This window comes from Ursus arctos, unplaced genomic scaffold, assembly GCF_023065955.2.
Source record: "Ursus arctos isolate Adak ecotype North America unplaced genomic scaffold, UrsArc2.0 scaffold_2, whole genome shotgun sequence".
Lineage (NCBI taxonomy): Eukaryota > Metazoa > Chordata > Mammalia > Carnivora > Ursidae > Ursus > Ursus arctos.
In genome coordinates this window covers 102,460,254-102,470,446 of record NW_026622874.1, presented here as the reverse complement: position 1 = coordinate 102,470,446, position 10,193 = coordinate 102,460,254, and the positions used below count along the sequence as shown (strand labels likewise).

Here is a 10,193-nt window from a genome sequence, read left to right as displayed (position 1 = left end):
GTCTGTGCGAGGGGCAGGACGAGCTGTGTGTGGCACTCGCCGGCCCCTATAGACCTTAGCTCCGAGCCCGGCACCCCGGCACCCCGTGAAGGGTGGTCTGGTCACCAGGGAGCAGACCCTATGGACAACACAAGCCAGGGTCAGCAACGAATTCAGTCAAGTTCCAATCAGGCCAGTGGGAGAGAAAGAGAAAAGAGAATCGGCGAGGCAGCCCACAGACCAAACGAAGAAGAAAAACTACACAAGCAAGCGTCCCAGCTGAATTTTTCTTGACCTACCGTGTGAACAGTACCTAGCTGGGCAGGCCCCGGTGACTCGGGGGGGCTGGGGAGACCCTCACCCACCCGGGGCGGGGGCGCGAGGCAGAGCACTTCTGCCATATGCCTAGCTGGTGCTGGAGTCAGAAGCTTCCTGACCACAGAGCGGAGGCCGAGTTTCCCCAACGAGAATGTCATGCTCCCCGAGGTGTGACCTCAGAAGGGCTCCAATGGGCAAGGTCAGTCCCAGCAAGAGCGACCTTTCTGACATCAGCCACCCGACCTGGGGGACGTGGGGCTCTAGAGGCCCTTGAAATGCCACCCAAGCCGGAGGCTCTCCATGTTACCATCAGTAAGGGCTGATCTCGCAGACAACGGGTGAGACTGAGCTCCGGAGCAAGCTTTGGGCGGCAGAGCCTGGGCCGCGGAGCTGGGGTACGCACGCAGCCAGGGCCTGTGGGCTCCCCACTGCCCCTTCCTAGGGGCTTGGGGACAGCCTGCCCCCCTGCAGGTCTCAAAAGCAAACCTGATGCTGCTTCCTGATTACAGTGCTATTTTTAAGGCTTAATCTGCCCAGTGACAAAATCCCACCAGACTCCTTCCTGGGCACGACAGCTCGGGGGGACAGAGTCCCAGGGGGGTAGGGATAATGGCACATGACAGTCTGTGTGGAGAGGCGCAGGAAGGAGCAGCCCGAGGAGCCCGAGCCCATCTTGGGGCCCTGACATTCTCGTGTCCCGACGTGGGTGTGGGGAGAGCCTGCCCCATACAGGCCTGTCACGTCCCTCTCTTCCGGAAGGCACAGTCCCAGTGTGTCCTGCTTCCTGCATGGAGGTCGGAGCACACGGTGCCGGAGAAGATGCTGGTGGGGAGGAGGAGGCGCCGTCGGGCGGCTCCAGACAGGGCAGCTCTTCCCGGCTCAGCGCCAATGGTGGCCAGGAAGCCGCTACCCAGCACATGTGTTTGCAGGGCTCGCGGCTGTCCCCATCCCGGGCACATGCGTCTGTCCGGCTGACCCTGAAAACCAGCCCAGAGATGAAGCAAAGGCTTCAGGATTCCTACACAAACAACCAGACAAGCGACAAAACCAAACCACAGAGAAAAGCCAAAGAGAGCGCGGAGCTGTGGGGTAGCTAGTTCTTCCCTAACGAGACGAATTACTTTCCAATTCTGGCCACTATGTCCTCTAGAACGTGCCTCGTCCTCCGAACCCTGAGCTCCCCGGCAGAGCCGGCGCGGCGTGAGGGCCCAGGGCCAGGGCCTACGGCGGGGAGGCGGTCTTCCTCGCGGGTAGCGCCGGAGCGACGACAATCTCATCCGAGTCGTCCGAGCTGCCGTCATCTGTGGGTGGAGGCTCCGTGGGCTGTGGCTGCGGTCGCGGTCCCGAGGGAGAGGACGGCCCTGCGAGGAGCAGAGGGGGCCGTCACCCCAGCAGCTCGGGGTGAGACAAACCCTCAGAATCGGTGTCACAGCAGCCACAAAGCCACCTCAGCCTCCCAACTCGGCTCTGAACATGTTGGCCATTTCCAGAAGGCCAACACCTGCAAAAGGTGAGGGCTGGCCGGCAGTGAGCAAGCTCGAGCTCGGGCGGGGTCTCTCGGGGCCACCTGCATGGTAGGAGCCACCTTCCTTGCCCCCAGGCCCCCGGGCGGGGGAGGCAGGCAGGACCAGGCGGTGCCCAGTGCGCGCTGTGAGCTTTCCAACGGACCCCCACCCCCCCAACCTGCTGCTTTCTTCACTCGCAATTTCCCAAATCCTCAGTCCACACTGGAAGGGGCGCCGCCGACCACCTGCACCCTGAGTGCCGGCTTGGCAGAGGGCGAGGGAGGGAGGCAGTGGGGCGCCTACCCCCAGGAAGGGCCGCACTCTGACCGCTTGGGGACCAGGCAGTCACAGGGAAGCCAGCCCCTGACCGCGGTAAGGAGGGCAGGATACCGCACAGCCGCCTGCCGGCGTGAGACCGACTGGTCAGCTGTCCTCTGGACTTCGGGGAAACTACTACAGGAGAGCCTCAGGCCACTAAAACACCCGTTTTCACGCTTATCTTCAGTTTTTTTCTCCACAAGCACTGTCACAGTCGGACCACACAAGGGCTGGATTCCCACTTTCCCCGCAGACCGCCCTGCGGGCAACCGAGAGCGCTGTGTGCTCACCGGCTCTGCGGCAATGCCTCTCGGCAGGGGGACGCGGCTGCCCCTTGAAGACGACACATGCTCAGCTGCAGGAGAGGGCGGCCTACGCAGACGACAGTCACCAAGCGTGGGGTCAGGTGAAATCAGCATGAAGCTGGTTTCTGGAGGACAACGTGAGCTATGGGGGGCCTGGAGGCTCTAGATGACAGCCCCTCAGACTCTGCGGGCTCCACACCCCTGCACGGCCTCCATGCACACCTGCGCGTCCTCCCTGCACATCCGCGCCTCTTCCCTGCACACCTGTGCGTCCTCCCTGCACACCTGCACGTCCTCCCTGCACACCTGTGCGTCCTCTCTGCACACCTGCGCGTCCTCCTTTCACACCTGCGCCTCTTCCCTGCCACCTGCACGGCCTCCATGCACACCTGCGCATCCTCCCTGCACACCTGCACCTCTTCCCTGCACACCTGCGCGTCCTCCCTGAACACCTGCGCGTCCTCCCTGCACACCTACACGTCCTCCCTGCCACCTGCATGTCCTCCCTGCACACCTGCGCGTCCTCCCTGAACACCTGCGCGTCCTCCCTGCCACCTGCACGTCCTCCCTGCACACCTGCACGTCTTCCCTGTTCCCCCCGGTGCTGTTCGCATTTGCTCCTTGAACTTTGTACATGGAGCTTGTGGAGCAAATACCAAAGTTCACAGTTTGCAAGCTCTGACAGGCTGGAAAGCGAGTGGTGATCTCCGGGTCAGACATGGCGTCGGTTCAAAGCCTCAGCTCGGGCACGAGATCCTCCAGGACCCAGCCCCAGAAGGGACGGGGTGGCCAGGCCCCCCTCTGCACCCAGCCACGGCCTCCCCCACTCACCAGAGCAGGGCTGCAGGGCTGCGGGCTTCCCCAGCCCCCACGGCCCCGGCGCCTCGTCCTCGGCCGCTGGGCCCTCCACGGTCTCCCCGCTGCTCGCATCGCTGTCCCCTTGACCTGAAACAACAGCACGTTCCAGGCACCGGCCTTACACAGAGCCGGCAGCGGACGTGGACAGGGCTTGTCACCTCCACCTGTCTCTCTACCCCAAAGGGCTTTGGCTCAGAAAACTGCTTCCTTCTGTAGTTTGTCCTGGAACGAAGCACCGCCCCCACCAGCACCTGCCCTTCCCGGATTCCATCTGTGCGGCGGAAGAGCGCGAGACGGAAAAGTCCTTCCTGCGAGCGCTGCGTGGTGACCGCGTGCCACCCCCACACATGAGACCACAAGACGTGTTTCTGGGTCCAACGACAACGTCAAAGCTCACGACACGGCCGCCCTGCTCATCTCCAGCAGCGTTACTGAGCACGAGCGAGCACAGAGGGAGCTTCCTAACCAGGGTGAGGGACCGTCGGACTCACGGGGCCCGAAGAAAATGCTCTCTGGACCCCTGCCAGGTCCAGAGATTTCTGCACTGTTCCTGGACCGCAACAAGACGGAAAAGCAAATACAAGCAAAGGTTTACTTAAAACCAACAAACAGGAAAAGCGCTGGCCCAAAGGAGGGAAACCATGCAGCTCCAGTGGAGCCAAGAATAAAAAGCAAGAGACACACAAGTCACGAGGCTCCAGCCGTGTGGCCTGTAGGTGCCTGGATGCTGCCGTGACAGGTGCCGGAGCTGCCTCCCGCGGGCTCGCCTTTCCCTGCGGCCCGAGGAACAAGGGATGAAGCCAGGTGCGGGAGTCTCGGTGGAAGCCTCTCCCCACTGGCCGCCTTGCTCAGCATGCAGGGGTCGCCCTGGGACTGGCCCCCATGCGTGCCCGCACACCCCAAGCTTCCGGGGCAGCGGCCGCTCTTTGCTAGGTGCTCAGAGGGCCCCAGCTGCCCCTCGCATGGAAATTCAAAATGAAATGAAATTACCAGGGGAAGCAGGGCAGGACGCAGCTGGTGGCTGGCGGGGGGCGGCCAGAGCGGCTCTCCTCCTGGAAGCTGCAGTGGCAGTTCTCTGACTGGAGGCACTGCAAAACACAGAGACCGGCCGCTTGGACTTTACAGAACACCCCCCTCGCCTGAGGCCCCTGCGGGGCTCACGGATGCGCTGGAAGCCAGCAGAGCCGGCACAGGTGGACTGCGAGGGGCACGGGGGCATCCGCCGTTGGCCTCCCAGGCACACGCCGAGGTCAGACCTCAAACGCCTTCCTCTCCCAGTCTCTCGTGCCCACTGCCATCCCCAGGAACATGGCCACTGGCCGTGCAGCTCTCCCCCGCCTGGCCGTGGCTGGCGGCACGGGGACAGACCCTGACCTGTGTTGCGCCCCCGGCCGTCCCAGCTCACCCAGAACCAGGACCGTGAGATTTGGGCTCCACCGTTCTCCTCTGGCAGAGAGGAGGCACAGACTGAAAAGTGACAGGTGGACTGGGCAACAGAGGGAAAGCCTGAGCCTCCTGCCCTCGTGCCCTGAGAGATACTCCCTTCACCTTGCTGCAGATCCCGCTCGGCCCGAGTTGGGCTGGATGGGGTCTGAGTTTCTGTGGCTGCGGCCCCAGCAGGTGAGAACGAGTGTGAGCTGCTGTGTGAAGGGCCTGACAACACCCACATCCCCCTGAACGCTGGGGTTGCACCACATTGTTTTTTAAAGGGTGATGTGTTAGGACAAGCAAGGCCAGCCTACAAACCGGTGGGGACCAGAACCACACGGTGTCTAAACCCTTCCGCTGGTTTTCCCCCAGCATGAGGAGCCATTCCAGAAGGCCCTTCCCGAGGGCCGGAACTGGCGAGCCCCCCACCTGCATGCACAGGAGGAACTCTGCACGGGCATTTGTGCTTGGGCGATGGCCAAGGTCCTGGCTCCCACGCCCTGCGCCTGCGCGCTACAGGCTGGCCCTGTGGACGGGCAGCTTCCTGAGCCGTCTGTGGCCTGCGTCTCCCAGTGACTCCGAACAGAGGGGGGCCTGCCAGTTGGACTCACCTGTGCCTGACCCGTGCCAGGTGCGCCCGGAGGATGGACTGGATGGCAGTGATGGCCTCCTCCTGCCCCGGGTCGTCCTCGGCCTGGACGGCGGGGCTCGGAACACGCGGTGGCGGAGGGTCCTGCGGCGACGGCAGTGGGGAGGAGAGCCGTTTTGGAGCCTCTGCTCACCTCCCAGGTGTGGCAGGGCCCCCGGCTGGCCCCCAGAGAGCCAGGAGAGCGCAGCCCTGTCCCAGGGGGCTCAGCGGTCACTAACTATGTGCTCAGCAGCCTCCTGACGCTCAGACTCTAGCGACTTTTAAAATGCACATCCTGTCATTGTCACAGAGGAGGGACGGATACAGGACACGCTTATCTTTACTGGGTTTTCAAGCTTCTGTCTAAATTATGAGACGCACATGCTGCCTAATGTGTGAGCGCCTCAAAGCCACGTGGCCCCGAAGTTAAATCCAGGCGGCGCTTGCCCCAAGGCTCCGCCGTGGCCCCCACAGACAGTAAGGGGCCAGGTAGGACATGAACACTCAGACGCCACGCTGCCCCAGCTGACGAGGCATGAGACGGGACACGGAGAGACGGCAGTTAGCGCCCCCGCCGCCTCTGGCCCCTCAGGGTTACCTGGCCGGGCGGGCTGGGAGGGCTGGGGGGTTCTGAAGCATACAGCTGGCTTGACAGTAGCTTCACCCGCGCTAGGTGTCCCCTGAACGCTGCCTGGAGCACCGTGGCCGCCTGGCAGGGAAGGAGGAGAGAGGGAAAGGGATGTTAATTCCCCTGGAAGGCGGCAGGTGCAGAGGCAGGGGGTCCGGAGGGAAAAGCTCTCCCAGCAGAGAAAACGATGTCTCTTGCTGGTGCACAGCCACGGCCTCTCTGTCACCTGCCCAGCGCCTCCCGCAGGAAGAGGTGCACCCATCGTCCTCGACGGAGGCACGGGCGCCCCTTCTCACAGCAAACCACATCCTGTGTTAAGTGCTACTACGTTTAGCGGCCAGTACTTGTCTGCGATGCACACGCAGGTATGTCTCCACATTGGGAAGTCAATCCCGGGCCACATGCTTTCCATACACGTCCTCTAAAACCAAGCAGGGCAGAGCATGCTCTCAAACTGTCGCCACGGAATTATCTATCCTCTGACCTTAATCTTAAGTGCTTTCTTCACACACACGGATGCTCTGTTAAGTTCTGAGATCAGTGTTCTGGATTCCGGGCGCAGCCTGGCTGGACACGTCACAGTGTGACAAAGGGGTTGAGCTCCCACCGCATCTTTGGGGAGTGCCACCCAGTATACTGGGGCCTGACACGTCACATGTCCGGAGGTCTAGATGCCTCCAGAATCACGGTCACTAAGAGAAACACCTTTGCTTTGTCATTACTGGAGGCAAGGTGAAGATGTCCTGAACTCGGGGTTCAGAAATAGGCCCAGCGAAGCGCGGTGAGAGAACCCTCCTGCAGGCAAATTCAAACAAGCAGGTGCACGTGTAGACCGACCCGCGGGGCTCGCTGCACACAGACGACCTGGGTCGAGGGCTCATTACGGGCCACACGGACTGGGGTGACGGCTGCTGACATCATAGCCACCAGCGCCCGGCAGAAGCCAGCCCAGCCGCAGCCCTACACAGGGGTCTTGTCGCCTTGCCTGGGGAGGTGAGGACACTCAGGCCCGCGGGGGCCCCGGGAGACCAGCAGCAGAACACGACAGTGCATGCCGGCATCAAGTCCTTCGAGGAGTCCCAAACCCACCCATCCACCCACTCATTCCACAAATATTTGCTGAATGCCGACCACGTGGCAGGCACCGTCCCAGGAACTGTGGATATAGTGGCATAAGAGCAGAGGTGGTCTCTGCCTCCGTGGAACTTACATAAATTGCAGTGGGGGACAAGCAATTTAAAACGAGCAAAATATCAAAATGTCACGTAGGGATAAAAACTACGAAGAGAAATAAAGCAGGACACGGGGCTTGCACGGGGTGTTCAGAGAGCGCGTCTCTGAGGAGGTAATGTTTCCTGCATGAAGCAAGGGGGCAAGACACGCAAGCGTCTGGAGGAAAAGCCTTCTAGGCAGAGGGAGCAGCGAGTGCAAAGGCCCTGTGGCTGGAGTAAGCTTGGTATTTCCAAGGAGTGCTGAAGAAGCCTCCAGACCGGCTAGAGGAGAATGAGCAGGGCTGGCGGGGGCGGTAACTGGGAAGTGTGGCACGGAGGGTCTTTAGGCAACAGCTGTGGATTTCGTTCCGAGTTTGGGAGCGAGTCATGTGCAATGGTGGGTGTTACTTAACATTTAAAACATGCCGCCCTGGAGGCTGCCTGGGGAACAGGCTGAGGGAGGCCAACAGCAGCAGCAAGGGGCCGTGCGGGTCTCCACGGCAGTCTGGGTGGCTGGAGACCTCATTGGTCCCAGCGCCCGTCACGACATGTCCTGCAGCTCACACAGACCTGCTCTCCTCCCGGGCAAGCCGCACTCCTGCACACACCTGTCTTCTGCCTGCAGCCCGTCCCTCTCGGCCTGGGAGCCCCACGTTCCCCAGACCCTGTGCCAGGCCTTCCCCAGAGCCCTAATGCACGCCTGCCACCCTGACCTGCAGTGACCGGTCTCGACACCTTTCTGAGCCCCGAGGGCCTGCCGGGTTACCCGACCTGAACTGACGACCGAGAAGTGCGTGGAAACAACGGTGGAGTGACTGAATGACTCTGAGCGTGTGAAGTCATCCACATAGTCATCTGATGCTGGTATCAGCCGGGGCTGGTCTGATTTCACAAAAATGTGCCCGAGACACCCCACCGTGACGTCATGCTAGTGCAAGAACACGTACTCGGAACAGGTGAAATAAGCCTCGCTTACCTCCGTCAGAACGGCCTTGTTTTTCTGAAATAAAGAGACAGATTATGAATTAACAAGAGGATGAAATTTTCGCAATACAGCGGTCATGCCCTCATCCTGCCCCTGCCCCCGTCACCAAGGATGGAAAGCAGAGCCGGGGTAGCAGGACGCCCCCCTCAGCGAAAGCCCCCTCCTCCACCCTCAGCCCAGGATGCTCCGCGCGTCTGTGCCCCCCTCCTGGCGGATGGTGCTGAGGGACCCAGCAGCCGTCGCCAGACGGCCAGCTCTCTCTGGCCCGTCACAGTTAGAGACGGGCCGCGTCGGTGGGGCCTGCGGCTCTCGGCTGGCCTGCGGCAGCTTTCCGTGAGGTGCGACTCACGAGCACCGCCATGTGTGCTGGTCTTCGGCCCCAGGTGAGGACGCCCCTTCCCCAGCCAGAGCTGTCCTGACAGGGGTGCCCTCTCCGGACGGACGGTCACACCATGGCTGGGCACTGCCTGCCGGAGAAGCTGCAAAGGGGACCCCCATTCACGGGTCTGGGTCACTGGCTCTCAAACCTGACCTGTCGTCAGAAGCACCCAGGGACTGGAGGAAAAAGGGTCAGCCACACCCAAGGCTGAACAGTGAAGTCCTTCTAGTGGGGAAACCCCAGGATGACGCAGGTGCCGTAGGGGACAATGACCACAGTCAGAGTGCGTGGCCCGCAGCTGTCACGAAGAGGATGTGTCCCTTGACAGACAAAGGAAACGGAGTACAAGGACCAGCGGGACGTAATATGAAGGAACGAACGAGTAACGGTAACAATCAAGACCGGTGAAGACCATGCGGGGGAGCAGACGTGGACGGTACCGGCGAGGATGTGGGCTGAGCTGCAGAATGAGGAAGTCTAACATTAAGCCTGAAAAGAGCAGAAGTGGAGAAGTGGAACCATGCTGTGACCCGAGACAGATGGGAAAGATGGAACTGTGCTGCCTGCGGAAATGGACCGAGTCGAGGAGGCACCCTGGACCGCGGCTGGCTGCAGGCCACATTGAGGGCAGCCTGCCGCTCGCCTCGAAGCGTGGCTGGGTGTGGGGTGCCACTGCACTGGCCAGGAGGGCTCCAGGTGGGTCCAGGGCCTTCCTCCTCACGGCCTCAGACACCCCAGTACCCCGAGGCGCGTCCGAGACGCGCAGACCAAGAGGACCCTGGACTGAGGTCCCAAGACCCTGATTTCCAATCAAGTGGCCTTTCAAATGTTTTATTTTCAGATGAGGTACATGCATTTGATTTTTCTGAGTTTTTTTAATGCAGAATCCTGAAGAAAGAACTCAACTCATGAGTCAAGAAGTCAGCTGTGCCCAGCTCCTGGAGGGGGGAGCAGTGGGAGCCAGCACAGGTGACCAGCCCCGCCCGGTTGGTGGGGAGCAGGGAGCTAGGGCACCGTTCTTAGAGCACTTGACGTTTTGTCTTTTTAAAATTAATTAATTAAATTTGAGAGAATTTTACATTTTTAATTAATTACTTAATTTGAAAGACAGAGCGTGAGTGATGGGAGGGGCAGAGGGAGCGGGAAGGAGAGAATCTCAAGCAGATTCACCACTGAGCGTGGAGCCCGATGTGGGGCTCGATCCTGTGAGCGTGAGATCATGACCTGAGCCAAAATCAAGGGCCGGCTGCTCAAGCAACTGAGCCCCCTGGGTGCCCCACATTTTGTCTTTTTAATTAAGCAAAGGACTGATGGGAGAAGGGTGAAAGGTGAGGGAAAAGCGTCACAGACAGACAAGTGGCTCAGAAATGGCGAGCTCCACCCACACCGGGGATGCAGAGGATGGGGAGCTTGGGACACCTTCTTGTGCCGAAAATAAGGGTGTGCCAGCGAGACGAAAGGCACAGGAGCCAGACCCGAGCACTCCCACTGACCAAATGTGGGACACGAACATGGAAAGAAAAACGACTCATTAATCTTCAAAGCAGCAGCGCTCCCTCCCCTCAGAGAGAGCCGGGGGAGAAACTGGCGGGCCTCCAATCCCCTGCTCTGAATCAGGGTTTACTTAGTACTTGAAGGAAAACAGCAAAGC

At 60.8% G+C, this 10,193-nt stretch overlaps 1 protein-coding gene across 2 annotated transcripts in view; it reads right to left on the bottom strand.

Annotated features, from left to right (window-relative positions):
* Positions 1 to 252: 252 nt before the first annotated feature.
* The window catches only part of IQCE (IQ motif containing E), a 45,778-nt gene continuing 35,837 nt past the window's right edge, over positions 253 to 10,193 (bottom strand). For both annotated transcript variants that reach the window (XM_048224750.2, XM_048224751.2), the window contains 6 exons: positions 8,155 to 8,178; positions 5,938 to 6,048; positions 5,323 to 5,444; positions 4,274 to 4,371; positions 3,257 to 3,370; positions 253 to 1,658 (listed from right to left, as the gene is read on the bottom strand). In XM_048224750.2, the coding sequence (XP_048080707.1) occupies positions 1,519 to 1,658; positions 3,257 to 3,370; positions 4,274 to 4,371; positions 5,323 to 5,444; positions 5,938 to 6,048; positions 8,155 to 8,178 (609 nt within the window). In that variant the 3' untranslated portion in view covers positions 253 to 1,518. The remainder of the gene's footprint in view (positions 1,659 to 3,256; positions 3,371 to 4,273; positions 4,372 to 5,322; positions 5,445 to 5,937; positions 6,049 to 8,154; positions 8,179 to 10,193) is intronic.